Source organism: Protopterus annectens, chromosome 9.part0 (genome assembly GCF_019279795.1).
Source record: "Protopterus annectens isolate FY-2018-M chromosome 9.part0, PAN1.0, whole genome shotgun sequence".
NCBI lineage: Eukaryota > Metazoa > Chordata > Ceratodontiformes > Protopteridae > Protopterus > Protopterus annectens.
This window is the reverse complement of record NC_056743.1, coordinates 1,785,621,806-1,785,647,956: the sequence shown is the minus strand read 5'-3', so window position 1 is coordinate 1,785,647,956 and position 26,151 is coordinate 1,785,621,806. Positions and strand designations below refer to the sequence as shown.

The 26,151-nt window shown below is 43.2% G+C and overlaps 1 protein-coding gene across 4 annotated transcripts in view; it reads right to left on the bottom strand.

Annotated features, from left to right (window-relative positions):
* Positions 1–26,151, bottom strand: part of GCDH (glutaryl-CoA dehydrogenase) — a 455,659-nt gene that overhangs the window by 352,818 nt on the left and 76,690 nt on the right. For all 4 annotated transcript variants that reach the window (XM_044084655.1, XM_044084654.1, XM_044084653.1 and 1 more), the window contains exon 3: positions 8,291–8,434. In XM_044084655.1, coding sequence (XP_043940590.1) covers positions 8,291–8,434 — 144 coding nt within the window. The remainder of the gene's footprint in view (positions 1–8,290; positions 8,435–26,151) is intronic.

The window sequence follows — 26,151 nt, the reverse complement described above, 5'->3', positions numbered from 1 at the left end:
AAATGCAGTTTCTGTTAGCCTGGGAACCCAAGGAAGTGTGAAGAATGATGTAATGGGAACCAGGAATGTGGTTTTAAAAACAGAGATAATCAGAGATTATTAAGCATTTTTTTGTCTTGACTATCCAACTCATCAGCACTCTGCCTGTTTCTGTATGTAAGTTATCTTAGATTTGTGTTTTCTCTTAGTCTAATCTTTTTAGTTTCTAGCTATTTCTAAGTGTTTTTCTGTGATGTCAGAAATGTACTACTGAATTATTTTAAGTATTTCTCTGTGATCTCCGAACTCTTGACTAGCACTGTGTAGTAAAAAGTATTGTCTTGTGTTTTTATTATTTATTATCAGATATTTTAAAACCTCTCAACTGTGGCTGTTTTGCGTAGAGATAAGTTAAGCTCTAAGAGTACATTGCATGTACATAAGGCTCCTGTACCAAGTCACTTTAATACGCCTTGACTGTTTAGTTATACTACCAATTGGATATTAATATTGCATAGTAATAACTGGATACCCTTTTAAGGGCCTTTGAGTAGCTGATTAATGGGTGGTGGCAGGCGGTACTACCATATAGTCTGGGGATTAGGGGCACAGCTGAAGAACCTGTGCCAGCCTTCCCCAGAAGTGTCTGTGTGGTTGTATAAACTCTTATCTCAAAGTGTGTGTGTGTGTCAGCTACTTGGGCATGGACATGAAGCACTGGATGGACAGAGAAAGTGCTGAAGATTTTAGCTTGCCCAGCTGGCTGAGATCTGAACTCTATAGCTGTGCCAGTGGGGAGTGTTATTGGGGACCTGGAGAGCAAGGGAGCGACCAGCCCCGGACTGACTGTGATCTCTGTGTGCTCTTAAGGGGAATTGCCTTTACTGTGTGGATTTGTTATCCTTTCCTCATATACGAGATGCCCTCTCTGTTGTTAGTGGTAAGGACTGAGGCTCCTTGATTGCTGGGACAGGGCGCAGGCATCACATAATGTTTGGCAGCAGTGGGATATCCACCATCAGATATTAATTGGCGGCAAATACTAATTGGCTTGTAGTGGTGTGGGTACAGTGAATTCCTGTAGCTTGTGTACAGGGAGCTTTGAAGGTGTTTTATACTCAAAAACAGCCACACAGTGAATACTCACGAGTTCAGATCACAATTGTTTTATTTCTTTTGTTAGCTTAGTTAGTCAGGGTGAGCAGGCAGCATGTCAGCAGAGGAGTATGGAAAGCTGACAAGGAGCCAGCTGGCGGAGATGTGCCAGACTAGGGGACTGGTGCATGGAAACCTGACTAAGGCACACCTGATTGCAGCCTTGGTTACAGCCGCATCAGAAAACAGCAACCAGGAGGACAATTAGACTGGCAGTGGAGATATAATACCCTCGGAGAATGGACAGCTCAACCTTTCTGCATAGGACTTAAAAATCCATCTGGAGCTAAAGAGACTTGATCTGGAGGCCAGGTGTGTGGAAAGAGAAGCAAATGAGAGACTGAGGCATCTAGAGAGTAGGAACAATGAGAGACTGTGACGTTTGCAAGCTGAGGAAAAGGAGAGGCAGAGGCAGCATGAGAAGGAGATGCTGACTGTTAGCCAGAGTCATGGAGGTAATGGGGAAGGGAGTAACTGGACCCCAGAAGCACACCAGGTCAGTAGATTTCTTCTGCAGTTTAAAGAGAGGGATAATCTTGATAGTTTCATTCATATGTTTGAGAGAGTATGCAAACAGTATAGTGTTGACCAAAGGCTCTGGCTACGGTTCCTATCCCCCTTACTCAATAGTAAAACAGTAACTGTTTAGTCAAAAATGTCTGACGTTGCATGTTTTGATTATACTGTTGTTAAAAGCATTTGTTACAATTGTTGAAGCTAACACCTGAAATCTACAGGAAAAAGTTTCGTGAGCATAGACGCAAGGCAGATGAAAGTGTGTGTGAATATGTTGGTGAACTGAGCACTTATTTCCATAGGTGGGGGAGGGGATGTCAGGTCACCACTTTTGAGGGGCTGGCAGACCATTTGGTGAGGGAACAAGCCCTTAGCACTTTGCCTGAGGACATGAGGATCTGGTTAGCTGATAAACAATGTGCTACTTCAGATGGTTGGGGAAGAAGGGAGACCTATACCTGGCAAGCAGGACAGCCTTGCATAGGAAAGGGACCCCAGTACTGCTCATGGGTCTAAAGGAACCCATGGTGGACAGCACAGACTGCCACAACAGAATCTGCCAGTAGCAGGGGAAGCCACTAGTCCAGGTACACGTCCAGGAGCTAGGGTTAAATGTTTTGAATGCAACCAGTGGGGCCATGTGGCATATAGATGTCCACAGAGGCAAGGTGGGGAACAAAAGGTGAGGGAGCCAGTAAGTTGGAAATACAAATTGCCAATAGTAGGTTGTCTTGGGACAACAAGGGTACCAAACTATCACCAGAGGCTAAATCCTATTGTAGTGAATGGCAAAGAGGCCACAGTCAAGAGAGACACAGCCTCTGATATAACCATTGTAAAGCATGCAATGGTTACAGAGGGGCACTACTTGCCTGGGCAGTCTACTCCAGTCAGGGATTTAGGAGGGATCCCATTCCAAATACCATTGACTAGGGTTCACCTTGACTGGAAGGGTGGAAAAGGAAGCCAGCAAGTAGGTGTGTTTGCGGATATACCTGCAGATGTCCTGATAAGGAATGATTTTGATAGTGCAGTACCTTGTGCTTGTGCAGTTACATGCAATCAGGCTTGGAGACAATCTGGTAACTTGGGGAGACCCAGACAGACTGCATACTTGCAGACAGAACTGGTGAGGTGGCTACTTCAGGGAGGGAGCTACCCAGTAGCAGTGAGACTGAAGGTGAGCCACAGTTGCTTGGGGGTACTGATGGTCCCTTGGACAGAGTAACTGCAAAGGTAGAGGTAAATAGTAGTACCCAGGCTGACAGTGAGGCACCACTGTCAGAGGATGCCGGACTTCCTGTGGAAGGGGAGCTGGGAAGGGTTACAAAGAGAGTTGAGACAGGCTCAGCTCTCCGACCCTACATTGCGAGACCTGAGGCAGGTAGTTAGGGAGGCACCTAATTCTCAAGGAAAGGGGGAATCTGTACACTGGGACAAAAGTTTACTATACAGAGAGTGGACCCCTGAGGGAGGGCTAGAAGTTGAGAAAGTACAGCAGTTGGTAGTGCCTAGAGCCTACCATCTAGCGCTTCTAGCCATAGCCCATGATATTCCCTTTGCAGGTCATATGGGCATAAAACGTACAAAGAGGCATATTATGCAGAACTCCTATTGGCCTGGAATTTCCAGAGATGTAATAAGGTACTGCAGGACCTGTGAGCAGTGCCATAAGGTAGGCAAGGCAGGAGACAGGGTAAAAGCTCCTTTGATGCCTTTGCCTGTGATTGAGGAGCCATTTCAGAGGGTAGCTATGGATATTGTGGGTCCTCTGAGTACCCCACGTTCCACAGGGAAAAAGTATATCCTACTGGTAGTGGACTATGTTACACGATACCCTGAGGCAGTGGCTTTGTCCTCCATTGAGGGAGAGAAGGTGGCAAATGCTTTGTTAGAGATTTTCAGCAGGGTAGGTTTCCCAAAAGAAATACTGACTGACAGAGGTGCCAATTTCATGTCAGACCTGCTGGCTTGTCTGTGGAAGTCCTGTGGGGTGAAGCATATGAAGACCACCCCCTACCATCCCCAGACTAATGGTCTTGTTGAGAGGTTAAACTCTACAATCAAGTCCATGCTACGGGCATTTGCAGATCAGTTTAAGAGGGAGTGGGACAGATATTTGCCCCATCTGTTGTTTTCTTACAGAGAAGTTCCCCAGGAATCCACAGGTTTTTTTCACCCTTTGAGTTGCTGTATGGGCATAGGGTGAGGGGACCTCTAGATTTAATTTGAGATGAGTGGGAAGGTGAGTGCGAGTCTCACAAGGATTCTGTTGTGGCATATGTCCTAAACCTAAGGACAAGGCTCAGGGAACTCATGGGCTTGGCTCAGGAGAACCTGGCAGAAGCCCAACAACAGAAAAAGGTGTGGTATGACAGGAATGCCTCAGCTAAAGAGCATGTTGTGGAGCAGCAGGTAATGGTTCTCATTCCTGTCAGACACAATAAGCTGCAAGCAGCTTGGGAGGGTCCCTACAAGGTGGTAAGAAAGGTAAGTGATGTTAACTACATGGTGGAACTGCTAGGCAGAAGGCAGGGGCACAAATTGTACCATGTTAACATGAAACCTTACCATAATATGGAGGCCCTTGTGCTGAGCATTTGCACAGTGGATTGCAGAAGGAGTCTGAGGGAGATCTGGGGACTGATCTCCTCAGTGAGGCTCGGGCTGACACCAAAGTGGAAGGGGTAGCAATGTCCCACCAGCTATCTCCTACCCAGGTTCAAGAAATCCAAGCAGCGTTGCAGGAATTTGGGGACATGTTCACTGGGAAACCTGGGTGCACCCATCTGGGGCAGCAACAGATGGATACAGGACCCCAAAGGCCAATTAGGCAGGACTCGTATAGAGTGCCTGAGAGAGTCAAACAGACTCTGAGGGAGGAGGTACAGGTGATGTTGGAACTAGGGGTGATTCAAGAGTCTGACAGTCCCTGGGCCTCCCCAGTGGTGCTGGTGCCAAAGAAGGATGGCAGCACCAGGTTCTGTGTGGACTACAGGAAATTAAATAGTCACACAGAGTCAGATGCTTACCCCATGCCTAGGACAGATGAGGCCCAAGAGCAGCTGGGTGGAGCTACATATCTTACAATCACTGATCTTACCAAGGGTTACTGGCAGGTGCCCTTGACTCCCAGTGCTACAGATAAGTCAGCCTTTGTGACTCCTTTTGGCTTGTATGAGTTCACAAAGATGCCCTTTGGGATGAAAAATGCCCCAGCGACTTTCCAGAGGCTGGTAGATCATATTCTAGCAAGAGCAGGAGGGTTTGCTATTGCTTACCTAGATTATTGCCATCTACAGCCATTCCTGGCCAGAGCACCTTCAGCATGTCAGGGAGGTGCTGGGCAGACCACAGAGGGTGGGGTTGACCATTAAGCTGAGCAAATTTCAGGTGAGTATGGCGGAGGTCTCCTACCTAAGACATAGAGTGGGGAGTGGTATGTTAAGGCCAGAACCTGCCAAAGTGGAAGCCATTCAGGCATGGCATGCACCTGCTACTAAAAAGCAGGTGAGGGCATTTTTAGGGACAGCAGGGTACTACAGAAAGTTCATCCCCAGTTATAGTACCATAGCTGCTCCCCTCACAGACCTGACAAAGAAGAATAGATCAGATAAAGTAGTGTGGACCCCAGCATGTGAGCAGGCATTCAGGAAACTTAAAGACACTTTGGGAGGACCCCCTGTGTTATCCAGTCCAGATTACAGCAAAGAATTTGTTGTGCATCTGGATGCTTCGAACCATGGGGTGGGGGCTGTACTTAGCCAGATTTCCTCAGAGGGAGAAGAGCACCCAGTAGTTTATCTCCGTCGTAGGCTCCAACCCAGGGAGTAATGCTATGCAGCTGTAGAAAAGGAATGTCTAGCCCTAGTGTGGGCAATGCAGAAACTTCAACCTCATCTGTATGGAAGGAAATTCACTGTTATGACGGATCACAACCCCCTAACATGGTTAAACAGAGCCAGCCAGCAAAATGATAAGTTACTAAGATGGAACTTAGGGTTGCAAGTATATGATATGTCAGTGCAGCACCGCAGTGGGTTTAGCAATACCAAGGCAGATGAGCTCACAAGACAGGGAATGGGGTAAGGTATACTCAGATAGACCTAATCCTCTCAAGGAGTGTTTTTCAAGGGTCACTTGAAAAACTAGCTTGAGTTCTCCAGGGGGGGGGGGGTGAAGGCTGCTAACCTAGCCAGAGAGAATTTTATAGATAATTCTATCATTTGTAAATATTAATGCAAGACACAGACTTGTTGTCTTTAATGGAAAAAACTGTGGTTAGATGTGGAACTGCAAAAAATGTAACAACATTGCACTCTGCTGGCAGAAAGCTGACCAAGTAAAACATTTTGTGGCCTTTTGATCTAAAGTCTGCTCCAGTCTGTCTAGATGAAGACATTCTTTCTATTGTTTTAACCAAGAGTTAAGTTGCTAGATTTAAACATGCAAATGTATTTTTATTGCTCTGCTTCCTGGCCAGCTGCAAGATAATACAAGGAGATGTTAAGAATGTAAATGCAGTTTCTGTTAGCCTGGGAACCCAGGGAAGTGTTAAGAATTATGTAATTGGAACCAGGAATGTGTTTTTTAAAACAGAGAGAATCAGAGATTACTAAGCATTTTTTGTCTTGACCATCCAACTCATCAACACTCTGCCTGTTTCTGTATGTAAGTTATCTTAGATTTATGTTTTCTCTTAGAAATAGCTAGAAACTAGAAAGATTAGACTAAGTGTTTTTCTGTGATGTCAGAACTGTGCAACTGAATTATTTTAAGTATTTCTTTGTGATCTCTGAACTCTTGACTAGCATTGTGTATTAAGAAGTATTGTCTTGTGTTTTTATTATTTATTATTAAATATTTTAAAACCTCTCAACTGTGGCTGTTTTGTGTAGAGATAATGCATGCATACAGGGCTCCTGTACCAAGTCACTCTAATAAGCCTTAACTGTTTAGTTATACTACCAATTGGATATTAATATTGCACAGTAATAATTGGACAAACCCCAAAACTCCTTCGGTTGCCCGAAATAAACTGATACAAAATGAAATACAGCCACAGCAACCAAGTGAAACGAAAATAGCCACAAAATCAAATCACCATTAGCGCTTTCTTCCACTTTATTTTCACATGGACTTCTTCAGAAAAACCAGGACGCCTCCCTACATCCTGGTTTTATACTTGTTGTACAGGAAATTATGTTATTATTTGATGACAATGATGTTACACGTTATATTTTAAAGTGAAGAATCATATAAATGAATTTCATAAAATTTATCAAAATATGTTTAACCTAAGACATTTCATTATTTTAAAAATTTTATGAAATTCATTTATATGATCATATTTTCGTTTCACTTGGTTGCTGTGGCAGTATTTCATTTTGTTTTAATAATTGGACACCCTTTTAAGGGCCTTTGAGTAGCTGATAAATATTAGCTGGGTGGTGGCAGGCGGTACTACCGTATAGTCTGGATAATAGGGACACAGCTGAAGAACCTGTGTCAGCCTTCCCCAGAAGTGTCTGTGTGGTTGTATAAACTCTTATCTCAAAGTGTGTGTGTGTCAGCTACTTGGGCAGGGACATGAAGCACTGGTTGGACAGAGAGGGTGCTGGAGATTTTAGCTTGCCCAGCTGGCTGAGATCTGGACCCTATAGCTGTGCCAGTGGGGAGTCTTATTGGGGACCTGGGGAGCAAGAGCGTGACCAGCCCTGGACTGACTGTGATCTCTGTGTGCTCTTTAGGGGAATTGCACTTTACTGTGTGGATTTGTTATCCTTTCCTCATATATGAGACGCCCTGGTGTTAGTGGTGAGGACTGAGGCTGCTTGATTGCTGGGCCAGGGCTCGGGTGTCACAAGCATTCATTCTATTAACGACCTTCAGAAATGCAATAATGGCTATGACTGCCAGTGCTGCGCTACTGACCAACCAGGGTCTACTGATTGCACACCCTAACATCTTGACTCCAGGAGCGTCTGCCCTGTTTGCCTCTTATTTAATTACAGTGACATCCTGACTTAAATTGTCCAATAAATGTGCCTGTAAAGTTATTTTTCCTGTGTTCATGGTTTTGATGGGTACTCCTGTTTCTTCTCATATTCCAAAGATGTGCAACAGAAATTTCTAACTGTAGGTGAGCATGCCTGGTATGAATGAGTATGGGTGCATGGTGGTCTGTCTTATGAAAAGCTCACATTCTATTTGCTACAAGTTTCTGTGTTTTAAGAACACCAAGTACTGGGAAATGGCCCATCATCCTTGGACTGGATTGAGCAGGTAACTACAGAATGAATCAGTCACTTGGAAAATTAAACCAAATAACCAAAGAAGCTGCTCTTAAATGGAAGCTGCAGTGATGCAACTAATGAAATTAAAGTGAGACATGAAATGAAGATGTCAAGGAGGTAATGCTGCATTTGTCACTTGTCCAAATGATGTCAAACAAGCACCATGAGGGTGAGGTTACACATGTAGAGCCTTTTACTGCTTGTGGGGGGGGGGCATGACAGATGACAACTAATTCTGATGAACAGATGTCAAACAGTTATAATACTGGTGCAGGGGTCCTCCTTGAATACAGATCCAGGAAATCTGAAACAAATATACATACACATGAACAAAGAGTTTTTACCTTCATTTCTGTTAGCCATCAGGATTTGTGGCATCAGCTTCTCCTGGCAATATGATCGGAATGAATCACGAATCATTATTTCCTCCTCTGTAAGCTGTCCCTCGAGAAGAAGTGGATCTCGCCAGTCAAACTGCACTTTGGATGCTGAGAAAGAGTAAAGATACTGTTAGGCTATAAAAAGTTTGCCCTTTAGCAGAATGATGTGGGGATGAATGAACTGCAGGAAACATCCGTAAAAGATGCACTCTTACAAACTAGCTAAACACAATTTACTCAGAATAAAATCACATTTCTAGAAAGCAGATCGCTATGCTACATTATGTTGTACTCCAAAGACTTCCATTCAGGGCTAACAGTTCAAGTCAACCACACAAATTATCAATATCAACAATTTCAATTTCACAGGAGAAAAACAGCAAATGTATTAAAGTTTAATAACGTGGTTGTTTATTTCCAGTTTTACGTTCATATTTTCACTGAGATCCGATCCCTTTTAGAGAAGACAGGCAGAATGAATTACACAACACTTAGTATGAAAAAAGGCAGATTATATATATTATAGCATATAAGGATGAACAATATAGGCATGAAATGTAAAAGTCTGTATTAAATGGAGAATACAAAGCCAGACTGATAGAAAACAATTTCAATGGTTTGTCATTTATACCATTACAAACTACAATGCAATCTAAAACAAATCCAATATCATCCCTTAAAAAATGTGATAGAAATATAAACCTTACAGTCTAGATATCAACAGGTCTTTTGGTAATGTCAAAAACACAAAACATGATGCGACATCTCAATCATTTATTTATAAAACTGACATGTGACTGTATTAAAATATCTTCCTGACGGCCGTTAGTAAGGTGCCAGTGGATGTCAAAACTGATCTTATGACATTCATCATGGAAGGGACAAAAGCGCTTATCATAACATTGTTTTCATCTGGTATTTTTTGCATTTGGGATTTTAATTATTGGATTTACCATTTTTTTAATCTTTGATTAAACTTTTTTCTGCATCCTGGTATCTGTTTTTCCATGGTGCTCCAGCCATTATTTTTTCATATTGGTTGTTTGACTTTCGGTGCTTTGGTCAAAATATAACATATAATGATAACTAATAGCACATCTTGATGTCTAGATCCCAGGTACTTTTTAGCCACGGAATGTGAGGAGGCAAACATAATGACATCTGTAAAGGGGTCTACTGTGTATGACCAGACCACCCTAATGCTGAATGTAAGACACTGACAAAAGAAAGTTTGATCATATACAATTGGGGGGAAAAAAAACGAAAGCAATAATACCAAGAGAGGAAAACCATTTCCTCTCCTGTTATTAAAACTACCTGCCCTGTAACTTTAGCCTCAAATTTGTCTGACTAGTAGCAGTGTTATGGGAAGGTTTTAATGACATTAAGGTGTAGGGTTAGTGCTGCCTCCCCCCATATAACTTTAATAGTGGATGCTAACCCTAACACTGCCCCTTCCCACAACCCTACCCCCTACATCTTAATATTTTGTCATTAAAACCTTCTCGTAACACTGCCACTACACAAGACAGACTCAGACACCCACATTCACAAACACACACAAGCAGTACTATATGTACCCCCTAACCAAACCCTTAGCCTAAAATACACAAACTCACAAACGCACACCCTTCACTTATCCCACAATGTCCGCTTTCACAATCATCTGTGCTGTATACCAGTACCTTCCCCCACTCATATACACTTTCTGACATTTTGTTTCCTAGTCTGGACTTTTCTGAGAAATAACTCAATCCTGCATATGGCAGATGCCCTCACCTCTTTGCTGCAGTCATCCAGTGGACCTGATTTATGACAGTCCTGTATCAAAGACAACCCACACTTACACCATTTTTTCACTCGTTATAATTATCTTTAAAAGTTAGACCAAGCCCAAGAAACTATCCTATTCTACAAAACTCATCTAAACATTCAACTCCAAGCCCAAGCTAACATACTCTCTATGCCACTGCCCCTAACTTGCTACTTCTACAAATTACCACACAAAAAAAAAAAACTGCACCTCTCAGTAGCCTACCTTCCTCCTCCTCCTACACTTTAGTAAATTCAAGACACTAATTCAAGAAATTACACCCAACCAGGAAACAAAAAAGCAATCACGTTTTCTTAGATTACTTCAACTTAAATATGCCTCAGTCCTTCCAGTGTGACAATCAACAAAATTCTGCTTGACTTAAACCTTAAATTACGGCAACTGCCCACATGATCTAACCTCATCACTAGGAATCATTCTCTTCTAGATCAAATCATCACTGACCGCCCCAGTCTAATCTCAAACATTATCATTTACCCTCATTCAATTCAGGCTTAAAACAGACTCAAACATCAAAATACTTAATAAATAATAAAGTATATAATGATGTATTTTTTCTCTCCCTCTTTTATTTTAATTATGTATTACTTTCCATTTCTTATTTTCCTTTCTCCCCCATTTATGTTCACTTTTTCAGATGTCTAGAGATCCCAGGAGCAATCCAACAGCATTCCTCCCAATCAAGGAATGTCCAGGATTACCCTATGCTCACCCAGGGGTATCTTCACAGGATCAGAAAGGGTGCTCTGGTCCTCTAGGCACTCTGATATGACTAGGGTTGCCACCTTTTCAAATGCCCAAAGTGGGATATTTTCTGTAGAAATGTCATATTTTGCGGGACAAAACATACCCACGGCCACTGCAAAGTACAGAAAAAGAAGTTATGTACCTACCATAACATTCCATGTTAGTTGTCTTCATCTTGTCTTCTTTCTTTGCTGGTTGGGATCGGAGCCGATCCTCAGCTCTGACTCGGCCATCTTCTATAGCTCGGGAGCTATTTACTGGCTCGAGGCTACCCCTTATCCCATGATGCCTAGCGATAGCTACCCAGATCTCGTTTGAAACAGCTAACCCCAGACACAGCCAGAGAATAAACCTGTCTATACAAATAGGTTGAGCATACCTGACGTACTCTCTAAGTCAGTAGAGGAAACAAAGCAGAGAACACACAGCCAGTGAAACCAGAACTCCTCTCGGTCCAATAGGGCAGGGGGACGGAGGGTGGGACGCAAGAAAGAAGGCGAGATGAAGACAACTAACATGGAACGTTATGGTAGGTACATAACTTCTTTATGTTAAGATGTCTATCTCTTCTTTGTTCTTGCTGGCTGGGACAGAGTCCCTAGCACCTACAATCCTGGGCGGCTCATTGGAACACACTCTTCAGAACAGTGGAACCAAAGTCAGCTTTGCTCCTGGAGACCATATCTAGCTTGTAATGAGAAATAAAGGTATGTGGATTTGCCCATGTAGCAGCTGCACAGATAGAATCCATGGGCAACCTAGATTGGAAGGCTACAGAGGTGGCCAAGGCCCTAGTAGAATGACCTTTCGGTTTGATAGGTAACTCTTTGTTCCTTAATTGATAAATGAAAGTAATAGTGTGAGACAACCACCTGGATAAGGTCACCTTGGAAACTGGGAGACCTTGTTTGCCTAGAGCATAGGAAAGGAATAGTTGGTCCGACTTCCTTATTTCCTTAGTCCTGTGCAGGTAAAAACGCAATTGTCTATGAACATCCAATTGGTGTAATTTGTACTCTGCCTTGTTCGTGTGGTTGGGAAAAAACAAAGGTAGGTCTACAGATTGGTTTAAATTATTTTTTGAGCAGACTTTCGGAAGAAATGAAGGATTAGTCCTCAGAGCAACCCTGTCCTTATGAAAAACCAAGTATGGAGGACGAACACATAGTGCCTGAAGTTCAGAGACGTGTCTGGCTGAAGTAATAGCTACTAGAAAGAGTGTCTTCCAAGATAGAAGCTTAATAGGGCAGGACGCTGCTGGTTCAAAAGGGGGCAGAGTTAAGGAAGTTAATACCAGATTAAGGTCCCAAGGAGGAGGGGGATCTCTCACTGGAGGCCTAAGGAGAGTGATCCCTCTCAAAAAGACTTTACAGAGCTTATGAGACATAATGTTTGAATTTGACAGACCGACATGAAAGTTAGAAATGGCCGCTAATTGAACCCTGATTGTAGCAGAAGCGGACCCAGAATGAAAACATTGTGCTAGGAAGTCTAGAATTTCGTGGACTGGGGCTGAAAAGGGATCTATGTTTCTTGTCTTTGCCCAACAAGAAAAACGTTTCCATTTACTAGCATAGGTTTTTCTGGTTGTGGATTTGTGAGAGAAGACAATAATCTCACGTACAGCCGGGGAAATGCTAGGAAGCCTGGCTAAGGTTGGAAGTGGAGCAACCAAGCTGTGAGCTGGAGGGTTTGGAAGGATTGATGCAACCCGCCTGATTGATGAATCAGTAGGTCTGGAATCGGATCCAGAGTCCAGGGCTGATCGAGAAGGTAATGGTGCAGGAACAGGAACCATATCTGCCGAGGCCAGTAGGGGGCAATGAGGATCATTTTGCAACCCGACGATATTGCTTTCTGTATGAGTTTTGGAATCAGGGGAAATGGAGGAAAGGCATAAAGAAGTCCCTGAGGCCAATCGTGGACTAGAGCGTCTCTGGGTGAGTGACCTGGAAGCGGAAGGAGGGAGAAGTAGTTGCTGCATTTGCTGTTGAAGGGGGTGGCAAAAAGATCACAGCAAGGCTGTCCCCATTTGCAGAAGATCAGATCCGCAACTACCTGATTCAGAGACCACTCGTGAGGCATGAGGATGGCTCTGCTGAGCCTGCCCGCTATGACGTTGGACCTCCCAGGGATGTCTGTCGCAATCAGAAAATGTTGGGAGGAAATCGCCCACTGCCACAGTCTGAGTGCTTCTCGACACAGGGGGTAGGACCTGGTTCTGCCCTGCTTGTTGATGTACCACACCACTGACATGTCTGTTTGAACTGCAATGGTCCCAGAAGGAAGAGAGTCCTGAAGGGCTTGCAATGCTAGCAGCATGGCTCATTTCTAGGATGTTTATGTGCAGATGGTACTCATGAGGTTGCCAAGTGCCTTGGACTGTCCTGCCCTGATTATGCCCCCCCCCCACCCTATCAGGGAGGCGTCAGTAATCACTGTGACTACCGGAGGGGGCTGAATGAAGGGTCTGCCCTGAGTCACTAGTGGGGAGACCATCCACCAGGAAAGGTGCCTTTTGCATGCTTCTGTAATAATGATCATGTGAGACATGGGCAGCTGTTGGAAAGACCACTGTGTGAACAGAAGCCACTGAAGGATCCTCATGTGAAAGCGGGCCAGTGGGATTAGAAGAATGGCTGCTGCCATGGAACCCAGAATTTGAAGGACGAACCTGACTTGGATTCTTTTGCTCTGCATTAGAATTTGTACTTGCTGATGAACTGTAGACACCCTTTCTAGCTGTAGCCTTGCGGACATGTTCCTTGTGTCTAAGTCTGCTCCTATGTAGGTGATAGATTGACAGGGCATCAAGGCAGATTTTTCAAAGTTTACTGTAATGCCTAGCTGAGAGCAGATTGTGAGTGTGTAGTCCCTGGCTTGTAGAAGTTGATGCCTGGTAGTAGCAGTGAGGAGCCAGTCGTCTAGATATGGAAACACCTAGAATCCTTGACATCTCAGGTGAGCCATGACCACTGCCATACATTTGGTGAACACCCTGGGGGCTGTGGTGAGACCAAAGGGCAGAGCTCTGAACTGGTAATGACTGGCTCCCAGCCGGAAGCGAAGAAATCTCCTGGAGCGCCTGTCCATCTTGATGTGGTAGTACGCGTCCTGAAGATCTATCGAGCACATCCGATTGTCCTGACCCAGAAAGTGTAGAATGGACTGTAGCGTGACCATCTGAAACTTTGTTCTTTGTACAGACCTGTTTAGTCTGCTGAGATCCAGAATCGGTCTCCAGTCCCCTGTCTTTTTTGGTACCAAAAAGAACCTTGAGTAAGTTCCGTATCCATGCTGGTCTGCCGGGACTTCCTGGATGACTTTTTTTTCTAGCAGTTTTGAAACTTCTATTACTGCTTGGTCCTTCAGATTGGGTGCAACATCTGGAAGGGATTTCCTTGACGGTAAGGAGGGTTGACAGAAGGGAATTTTGTAACCTCTGGATATAATGGACTGTACCCATCTGTCTTGCGTTAAATTTTGCCAGGCCTTTGGGTACAGTGAAAGTCTTCCCCCGACTGCTTCCAGAGGTGAGCAGCCGGGCAACCCTTCAGGGATGCTGAAAGGGCTTATCAGAGAAGGATTCTCTGTTGCCCTGGTTCTGCGGACCCCCTCTGCCACGAGGGCGGCGTCTGCTGTTATTATTTCCCCCTCTGCCCCTGGAGGAAAAATCGCTACGTGTGTCAGGCAAGGCTCCCTGGGATTTTTGGAACCACATTTTACCACACTTCTGACCTTTGGGGTATGGTCTAGAAGGAGTGGAAAAATGGACTCCCATGGCAGAGAGAGCCTTGCCTTCTTGCTCACACCTAGTCAAAGTGTCTTTCACCTGTGGCCCCAAAAGAAAGGAACCATCAAGGGGGTATTGGTGAATGACGCTTGAAAGGGTTCCGCAAAATTACACAGCCGCATCCATGCATGCCTCCTAAGGGCCACACCCGTACCTGCGGCTCTACTCGCACCATCGGCTGCTTAGGAAATGAGCCTCATGGAGGAGTTAACTACGGAATTACGTGTTGCCGGCTGGGAAGCTACTTTAGCTTGAGCCCCCTCAGCTGATGGATCTTGAAGGGCATCTCTGAGCTCTTTAAGGAGATCCCTCTGAAGCCGGGTAAAATGACATTAGTAGTTCAGTGACCTCATAGAAAAGGTCGCTGAAGCGAACATTCGCTTCCCGTATCTGTCCATGGTCCTAGACTCCTTGTTAGGAAGATGGACAGACGAAGAGGTCTCCGCTAACTCTTTTTTGGTGGCTGCTGCTACCACCATGGCATCAACAGGAACACCTTTGGAAAGGAACTGCTTATCTTGGGGTGCTGTGATGAATTTCCCAGGTCTCCTCAGAGTTGGTTCCACTGTATCCGGAGCTGACCAAGCCTTTCCAGCCACCACTGCCATAAGTGGATCGAAAGGTGGAGAAACCCAGGAGGTGGAGGGTCGAGAACCGAACGCATCAAGAAATACAGACTCATCCTCGGTAGGGGCTAGGGGGTTCCAGTTCCCCCTCTGCTTAAGCATTTCTAGGATGTTCGAGAAGGAAACATTTCAGAGGGGGATCTCAGGGACCCTTCCGAATCATCTAAGTCTGTATCAGAAGTGACAGACTCAGGGGAGTCAATGTGCTTCCTCTTGCACTTCTTATGAGGGGGCTCCTATGAATGATCAGAGGAGGACTCGGAAGAAGAGGAAACACCTAATGGGGTGCCCTGGAGTGCCGGTTCCCTACGCTTGGGGTCTGGAGGAGGAGCAGAGGTTGACACAGGCATTACAGTGGACAGAGCCGGTGGGGCCAATAGTGGAGCTGACTCAGTGGCCAGCACACTCCTCATGACATCGAAGGCATCCCTGCCACGATGCAGAGAAAGCTCCGGTTCCGAAGAAATCGGAATCCTTCTCCGCACCAAAGAAGACAGCTCCGAGGCCGATGTAGGAGCCGAGCTCACCTGCGCCGAAGCGCTGAGAGGGAGAACGGGGTTGGACAAGGGTCCGATGCCACTCGCCCCCTCACAGCCGATGAGGGAACCCCGGTGCCCAGATCCCTCGACAGAAGGGACCACCGATGGGGTCGAAGCTGATGTCGGAACCGAAGGAGATAGAGTTATCGGAGCCGACGGTTCCACTACTCAAACCCCAACGAACTCCAGCTCCGAACTCATTGGAGTCCGAGGAGGAACATTGATAGAGGTGGATGGAGCCGACACCTGCTGAGGAGGGCTGGACAACATCTTGGCAAGTGCCTGTGACTTTAGCAACCTACTGACCACTCTCTCCACATCGTGATCGGACAACCTAGAGGATCGAGAGGAGTGAGAGGATCGGTGACTGCGCTCGCTCTGAAGCAAAGGAGACCGAGGAGCCAAATGTACCGATTCCAGTGAAGGGGACCTCAGCCTCTTGTGGCTCCACGAAGGCTCCAAAGTTTCTGATGGAGCCAACGGGGAGATAGTCTTATCGGTATCAGCTGGAACTGAAGTAGAAGGTAGAGTCTGAACCGAGGACAGCTCCGAACTTGGAGCCGATGGCTTGGTAGATTTAGGGGATTTCACAGGCTGAGTGCTCTTGGCCGGTGAATCCTGGGGTTTTAAAAGACCCCTAAGAATAAGCTTATTCTTACGCTCCTGCAGGACTCTTGGACTAAAGGCAAGGCAGACAGAACAACAGTCCTGCACGTGCACAGCACCTAAACAATAGACGCAAGAAGTGTGCCTGTCAGAGACATTTTCTGACAGCATGAGTCATACTTCCTGAATCCAGACACTTTGGATTCCTTCAACATCCTGAAAAAGGGAAACAACAAATACAACAACAGCTACCAAAGAGAAATACAGTCTACACAAAAAACACACTATACTACAAGACTATAGATAAAGTTTTTTTTTTTTTTTTAAAATTAGGAAAGCCTCTAACTTAAACGGCTAGCCTATGAAGAAAGGTAGAAGGAAAGCCTCTAACTTAAATGACTAACTTGACAAGAAGAGGATGGGGGGGGGGATGAACTCTCTAAGTTAAACGAGTTCTACAAGGTAAAGAAGGGATACTATAACTAAGCACTAGCTATTACAAAAAAAACAAGACTAATCGTTAACAATAAAACACTGAAATATAGAATTCTATAGTAAGAAAGTTATACAAAAAACTTTATAAGAGCCTAAGCCAGAAAAACGACACCTCGCACCTGAAGCGGCAAACAAGATCTGGGTAGCTATCGCTAGGCATCATGGGATAAGGGGTAGCCTCGAGTCAGTAAACAGCTCTCGAGCTATAGAAGATGGCCGAGTCGGAGCAGAGGATTGGCTCCGATCCCAACCAGCAAGAACGAAGGCGAGATAGACAACTTAACATCTTTACTTTTTTGCACAAATAAAAGCTTATTCTTGTAGCATTTGAGTTGATTATGCTACTTCATATAACATATATGTGTTTCAGATACAAAAATAACTGTTTTATGCAACTATTAAAGAAAACTTAGGAAATATTTTTGTCCTAAAATCTCAGGACAGTTGCTAATTTTTTAAATTTTTTTGCAGGACACAACTGCCCAAAGAGGGACTGTCTCTTCGTAAAGTGGGATAGGTGGTAACCCTAGATATGACACAACCTCAGTCATGAAAGGCGTGAGCTTCAGGACCTGGTCAAGGATGTAGTGTAGTGGAGCAGGCAATGTAAAGGTACCCTTGGCCCACACAGGATCTTCTTAAGCAGGTACAAGATTTAAGGCCCCATTTGGCTTTGACCACCAAGATATTGGGAGCATCTGCCTCCCACACCCTCAAGGTCTTCCACTGCATGCTATCAGGCGATGGAAACAGTTGGGTGGGCTGCAATGCCTCTTCACCTCCCTCCTTCCCTAATCCTCTTTCCAACACTCTCTTCCCTACTTCCTTCACCAACTTCTCTCTCATATTACAAAATTTGAATAGCAGGGGGTCTAGTCCTCACCAAAAAACAAAACACCTCCTCTCCCACCTCCTCCAGCACAACCTTCTTGATGTACTCCTTTTGCGTGTCCCTTAAGTTATGTCTCCCTATTTTCCAGATTTCTGATCTTCCCCTTTCACATCTTTCAAAGAACCAATCGGGGTGTCCTTATAATGACACCACTGTAGTCAATAATTAAATCCCTTTATATTTTTTTAAATTCATTCTTTGCAGCTGTGCTAAGTTCCACTTTCCTTAACTACCAGCCATTAGTTCATGCCAGCTTATCCAGTGCCTCATTCGTCCACAGATTCCAAAAATATCTACAGTCAATGAAGACTTTACACATTAACAGAATAATTTCCATATAACAAAAACATTATTTTCCCTCACTTTAAGTAGTTGTAGAAAGTGGAGATTTCTTTGAACAGGCTGTCGCACTGCCATAATTATCGCAAGTAGCTTGTGCATGCGCAGTATATTTGCATATACTCACTGTGCAAGTGTGAACGCTGGGACTATGAATACCACTCAATCAACGTGTTCATATTACGTTATCGAAAGATAACATAATTGAACGCTCAAAACGTCGAAACAGCCATATATCAAAGCTTTTATTGTGGGGGGCTGCGCTCCCCCACCCCCCCCGCTACATATATATTCCAACTCCGAGATCGCACTACAGTGAGGAAAGGGCAAAGATGCCAATCTTCATTGTACTGCGATCCCACAATGTGATCTTCGAAATGCGGCCATTTCGAAGCTCTGAGCGTTCAATTATGTTATCTTTCGATAACGTAATAGGAACCCTCAATCAACATGTTAAACTATTTACAATATTGAGAGGTCATGACTCAAAACAGCAATACCCTCAAGGTCACACAATTCTTAGATTGCTCAAGCTCATAATGATAAAAATCACAATACTCACTTTCTCGCTCCTCTCAGAGTCAAACTAATGGTGCAATACTATAGTGGCCTTCCAGTGATACCATTCCATGTGTTGATAAATCCAGCTGCTGACTATAATAAGGTTTCCCAATGCTGCTAAAAGTATAGTCGTGTAAGTAAACTTATATATCACTGTTTCAGTGGCCAGAGCTATTACGGTTACATCCTGCCAAAGACATAACCAATCGGCCAGCTTTCAAAGCTTAATGACACTTTCCACATACCCTGATTTCCAGGGACTTGAGAAAGGCTACATACAAAAATCAGTTAGGGCACCAATAGCTTCAGAGCCTTCTTGCCCCTAGAAGGGAGGCTACAGCCCTGAAAGGAAATGCTAGGAAAGGAAAGTAAACAAATGAAACTATATATACAAAGGTGCACAGAAACATATCCTGGCCAAAATAAGGCAAGGGGATGGAGGCAGCTACTGCATCTGTGATGTATTAGAGCATGTACTGTTATGCTAAGTTTACTTATACAACCATACTACTTTCAACATTAGATCACTGTTGCAGTAGCCTAAGCTATTAGGGTAGATTACCATAGCTAATGAGGCTATAAAGAAGTGGAAAAAAATAAGAATCCAGGAGCCATTGGAGAATGGTCCTAATAAAGCCTGTTTGACATGGAAAAGGAATCCAGTCTGTAGTGTTTTGTGAAAGAATGAGCAAAGGACCATGTTGCTGCCTCTAGACTAGTTCTAGAGTCCACACCTTTCCAAAGAAACACAGAGTAGATAGAGTAGGCCCTAACCTTGCCTGGAAGTGGCTCTGCATGGAGAAAAATAACAAAAAGAAATAGCGCAAGACAAACATTTTATAACTGTCTGCTTTGACACAGGTTGTCCTTTTCTCTTACCTTCACAGGAGATAAACAGCTGATCTGTTTTCCTGATGAACTAAGTTCTATCCAGGCAGTATCTGAGCTGCTTGTGGACATTCAGAATAAGTATGATTTTTTCTCCATTGCTTTTAGGTTCTGGAAAGAATACAGGGAGATTAATATACTGTCTCAAGGTAAACTCTGAAACCGGTTTAGGCATAAAAGGAGGACTTGTTCTCAAGAAACCCTGTCCTTGTAGTTTTCCAAGTTAAGAACCTCAAATCAACCCGATGAGCTGGCGTAAATGGAAGAAGTGTTAGTTTCTCAAGCACAAAGAAAGATCACAAGCCATCGTTTTTTTCAGCTGTATCGATATGTAAAACCCCTCTTAAAAACTGCTTGACATGAGGACAGATAGAAACGGGGGGGGGGGGATCTGTTTATATTTTTCAAAAAATTTTTTATTACGTGGTGCAGCGGTAGCATTGTTGCCTCACAGCAAGAGGTTCTCCCATTCGATTCTCGGCTGGAGCATCTTCTGTGTGGAGTCTGCATGTCCTCCCCGTGGTCGAGTGGCGTTCGAAAGACATGCGTAGAATGGGGTGCCTTTGTGGAAGGTTGGGCATCGAGCTGGCACCTCGGCACCCGTAAAAAAATCTACTGCCAATCATTAGCGGACCGGAGTTCCGCTGTGGCAACCCCTAACTGGGAAAAGCCGAAAGAAAAACAAGAAAAAACATGTTATCACTATTCAGTATGGCCCTGGAAATGAATTGCTTATATAATGCTGACACTTTAATGAGTTCATGTTTATTGAAGCTCCTAGGGAGATCATTCCATCAGTTAATACACTAGTTTTTCACCTCTGTAGCTTTATAGTTTTTCACCTCTGTAGCTTTAATAATTGTTATTCTTGACTTTATGAACAAGTTAGGTATTTAGATAGAACGGGAAAGCTTTATTTTCACTATGCTGCCATCTAGTGGTATCTTCGTAATCGAACAAGATTTTAAACATACATCATTTGTTGATTTAGTTTATAATGATTTTTAATTGTTTAATGTTAGGTTATTATATAATATATATAGATTTAGCAGCTTAAATTGTTATATAGGTGTTTTTATTGTATGTACGATTTGAGTGGCTAGTTTAACTTAATGTGCCTGTTACGTATGTTTCAGCACACAACAGGAAGTTATTTAAACTGTATTTTTGATTATTTTATTAAGTCTGATGAACCATCTATGCAAGGATGCGAAAGCGCTCACTTGTTTTGAATAAACTTTTTCACTCTGAGCTGTGTTCGTCTCCTCAACATGTTGTTTTATTGGACTGTTTGCTGTTATGGTGAGAGACGCTTAATTCGCTAGGATATTTTTAGTTTTCTGCATGGTTCTAATAAAGCCTGTTTGACATGGAAAAGGAATCCAGTCTGTAGTGCTTTGTGAAAGTATGAACAGAGGACCAAGTTGCTGCCTCTAGAACATGTCTAGAGTCCACACCTTTCCAAAAAAACACAGAAGCCAAAGCCCTGGTAGAGTTAGCCCCCAGCCCTGCCTGGAAGTGGCTTTGTATGGAGAAAATAACAAAATGTAATAGCCCAAGATAAAATTTTAGAATTGTCTGCTATGACACAGATTGTGCTTTACCTTCATGGGAGATAAACAGCTGATCGGGTTTCCTGGTGGACTAAGTTCTGTCCAGGTCGTGCATGAGCTGCTTGTGGACATCCAGCTTGTGTTCATTCAGAATAAGCAGGATTCTTTCTCCATTGCTTTTAGGTACTGGAAAGAATACAAGGAGATTAATAAACCGTCTCAAGGTAAACTCTGAAACCACTTTAGGCATAAAAGGAGGACTTGTTCTCAAAGAAACCCTGTCCTTGTGAAAAAGGAGGTAGGGTTGACTTGTCATTAAGGCTTGTAACTCATACTCTTACTGCAGAAGTCAAAGCAATAAGCAATGCAGTTTTCCAAGTTAAAAACCTCAAATCAGCCTGATAAGCTGGCGTAAATGGAAGAAGTGTTAGCTTTGTGCTCACAAGCCATCTGATCTGTTTTACAGTTAGACTGATATGTAAAACCCCTCTCAAAACCTGCTTGACTTGATGACAGATAGAAAGGGGGATCTAAAGGCAGTCAAGCAAAATGACAGACAGATAAATAATGATAGATAAGAAAGACCAGAGGAAAGTAACTCATAAATAATTTAGAACCAGAGGCAACCAGGCCTTAAAAGGGTCCTGGTTCTTGGAATAGCAACAAACAGAACTTTTTTCCCACTTATGCAAATAAGATGTCCTAGCATCAGGTATTTTTAGCCTCCTTTGGAAAAAAAAGGTGCCGAAAGGGTGTCAAAATTCTATCATCAAAGAAATCAGCTGAAATGTTTTCAGGTTATGTCAAACAATCCCTGTCTTGGGAGAGTAAATCTAGTCTGTGAGGAAACCTGTAATTGCCCTTGACCAGTTTGAAGAGAAGGTAAAACTACTATTGCTTAGACCAAAGGGAGTCACCTACAAAATCTTTATGGGTCCTTCTGAATCTTTAGAAGAATCCCAGAAATCAGAAGAAAGACAAAGAAATATTCCAGTCTATGGGAATGGTAAAGCATCTGTCTTCCAGGTTTGTTTGCAAGGAATCCTAGAGCAAAATTACTTTAATGTCTGTTGTGAAAAGAGACAAGCAGATTTATCTGATGTGTTTCCCACAGCTCAGTCAATTCCTGGAACATCCCCAAGTGCATTTTCTATTCACAAAAGTCTGTTCTGGTCTTTCTTAGTTTGTCTGCTACAATGTATTACTCTGACAGAATGTATGAAACCTGAAGAATCAAATTGAGAGGAGCTGCTACACTACCTTAGCAAGTCTGCAAACAAGGTAAGACCTGGTACCCCCACCCCACGTTTATGTACCAAGTCACTGTGGTGTTGTCTTTAAGAACTTGCAGATCTCTGTTCAGGACACCAGCAATGATTTAATGCTTTCATAAAATTAAATTATTTATTACTGCCACCATCACTTCGACTTCTCGAGTACCTTTAACAACATCCAAACAGGCTGGGGAGTAAGCTGTCAGTGATGAATGTGGATGCTCCCTTAGTTTCATGGACCTTGGTTTATCTGATAGGCCCCAATATGTGCGACAGCACTGTGTCAAGATATGCAGCCCTGCAATGTAGCACTGAAGCACCGCAGGGAGCAGTTTTAGCACCTTTCCTTTTTATCCTGTACACCACAGACTTCAGCTATAACACTGAGTGCTGTCACCTGCAAAAACTCTTGGATGACTTGGTCATAGTAGGAAGTATCAGGCATGGAGATGAGAAGGACTAGAGGAGGGTAGTGGACAGCTTTGTGAGCTGGTGTGAGATTAATCAGTTGCAGCTGAACATCAGTAAAATGAAGGAGCTGGTAGTAGATCCAGGGAGATCATGAGCTCGTCCCCCAGTGACCCCTCTGTCAATTATATGGACTGAAGTGGAGATTGTTCAGGACTACAAGTATTTGGGGGTGCACCTGGACAATAAGCTGGACTTGTCCAAAAACTCACAGGTGGCATATAAAAAGGGTCAGAGTAAGTTGCACTTGCTTACGAAGACTCAGATCCTTTGGAGTCGGCAACACTATAATGCAGTTGTTCTATGAGACTGTAATAACCAGCACTATCTTCTTTGCAGTGACATGATGGGGTAGTGGCATAAAGAAGGCTGAAGCAAACAGACTCAATAAATTGGTAAGGAAGACTACATCAGTAGCTGGAGAAGAACTGGACACTCTCGAAATCGTGGCTGAGAGAAGAATGTTAGTGTGAGTAAATATTGACCATTCACTCAACAGCGTGGTGGCTGGACAGAGAATTTCCTTTAGCAGAAGCATAAAGTGCTCCACTGAACTGCAGAGGAAATCCTTCCTGCCCACAGCTATCAGACTCTATAACACCTCCTACCATCTTAGCACCACCCCCACTAATGAAGAAGACCACATAATGCAATGTTAAATTCTTAACCATGTTTCTTTTCCCCCCATCTTTTTTACCTCTCCTTTAGATCTCTTTTTTCACTGCAATATTAATCTTCAATGCAATAATCCTTTGTGCAATATGCCATACCTTAAAGTACCGTAATATGCACTAATATGTGGAAATTAACACGAAAGGCTGCTCCTTTCATGTCACTATTATATGTGGTATCAGATTCATCTAATACATTGGCTATGGTCAACAGTGTACCTATGTCAGACGTTGCTATTATATATGTGGGTAACATAAGTGAGTATACTATCTGTCACATCTAATTATGTAACATATGTGTTTGGTCTACACTGTGTCTATGTTTATCTGTGCAGTTGTAACATAAGCAATTTCCTGTGGGATCAATAAAGTATTTCTGTTTCTGATTCTGACACTGATGTGCTTCTGTCTGAACTGATTGTTTCACAGATATTGCACTTTCGCTCCTTTTGATAGAGACCTTCCCCCACTCAAAATCTGAAGCATTTGTTTTGACAGACAGAAGAGGAGGCAGAAGGTCAGACACAAATTGGAAGAGAACTGGTCCACTCGTCACCAAGGATGTGTGCAAGCATACACTATGTACTCTATACCATACATATAATAAGAAAAAGAGATAGCAAAATACTGTAAAATTTTGTTTTCATAAGTTACTTTTTTTTTTTAGAGATGCATTCTATGGAAATGCTTTCTGCTGCTGTATGTTATTCAAAATGATAAAAGTAGTTATCACATTTTGTATGCACCTTGGCTCCACAATTAACAGCTTTATTCAAAATTGTATTACATTGGTTGTAGTGGTAAAGTGCTCTAACACCTCTTTAATTTCAGTAAATGGTCTGATCGGTTGTGGAAGTGAACTATCAAACTAAAGTCTGACTTACTCATACACGTCCTAATTTATTTGGGAAGAAGGTGTGGAAGGACAGCAAACAAAAAGCACAGCAACAGTGTGGAACAGCTAAAGGGGTGCTGTATGCTGCTGGTCATGGGTGCCATGTCAAGACAGTCTTTATTGTCAGCAGTTTGACAGGGTGCTAAAGAGACCGAAGTAACTTATAATCCATAAAAGTAAAATAATATGCAATAAAGGAAAGGAGGTGCAGTTAACTAATTACTTGGGATAAGGTTTGCATTTATTTGCTGATTCATTCAGTTTTGCAGTTGTGGTCTTTTTGTTTCAGATGCTAGTCAGATGTCAGTGTATTTTAATTGTCTAATCATAGACAGTGCTGTGAGAGATGTGCCCTTAGGTTCTTTACAAATCTTACGCAGATGCAAGAAGTCAATAGAGTTCACATTCTTCTCTTTTCTTCATTCTGTCCAGTCAAGCATGGACTACAGAGGAATAAATGAATTTGTTATTGCAACAGCATAGTTTCAACTCAGGACTGACAATAACAAGTACTCTCTGGACCTCCTGATTCATATACAGCAGGCCTTTAAGTAGTTCCTTTTCTTTTTCTGTACAGTTTTCTTTGGCTTACTAATCACACACAGTCACAGAGTGGTGACTAATACAATTAGCTGTGTACATGCAATATGTGAGTTTCTATCATGCAAATACATTGTAAGAGAATGCTCAACTGCTGTTTTTTTATTTCTAGATTAATGCCTATATAGCTTAGATTATTTTATATTTAAGATGTTATTTTTATATTTTAAAGGTTCAGTGAGCTGGCTTTATTTATGTTGTACTAACACAGGGCTGTGTTGTATGTTTTGTGTGTCAGTGCTGGTCAGTATCACTGCATCAATTGCAAAAATGAGGCGTGTCCTTCTACATCTTTGAGTGACATATTGTGTGGCCAATGTTTTACCTGTTCATACACCATTAAATCTACTTTGGAGCTACTTAGTTTGCACATTATTTTTGTGTAATATGAAAACATTTCTTGTTAAAGGTTATGTTTTTTCCCATTTTATTAGTTCCCCAAAGTTGACCATCAGCTACTACAAATTCCTGTTGTTGTTCACCAGCTCTACTACTGTAGACCTGCTTTACGCCTCGAGCATTACCCAGCCCACACCTGGAGCCAGTGAGGAGATCAAGGACGCTGGTGCAGCAGCATACTGGTGCTAAGGAGTGTGCCCCATCCCCACCACCCCTCATCAGCCTCACCATGGCTACCTTCAGGAGGTGCATGTGTACTTCCTCCTACAGGCAACCTTCCAACCATGTGTCACAGTAATTGCAGCATGGCACTTGTCAGGGTCCTCATGCGGTAAACATGGCCACCTTCTCACCCCAGGTAGGTGAGCCAGTATTGGCCACTTGTTCCCATCCTCCCCCACTCTTCTATTGTCAAGCATGAGTTTTCCTGGACACAGTCAAGACTTCATCTCTCAGCCACAGGACCAGGATATTGCTAAATACTTTGTTAGGCATTCCTGTAATTCCTGAAAAATGATGTCTCCTAGTCGAAAACCTCTCACAGATTCAGTGGTCCTAATGTGTAGCCATTATGCCCTGAATTTTGAGTTTCTCTGTAACGTTTATATAATAAAATTTTCTCATTCAGAAATTATTTCATGTTTT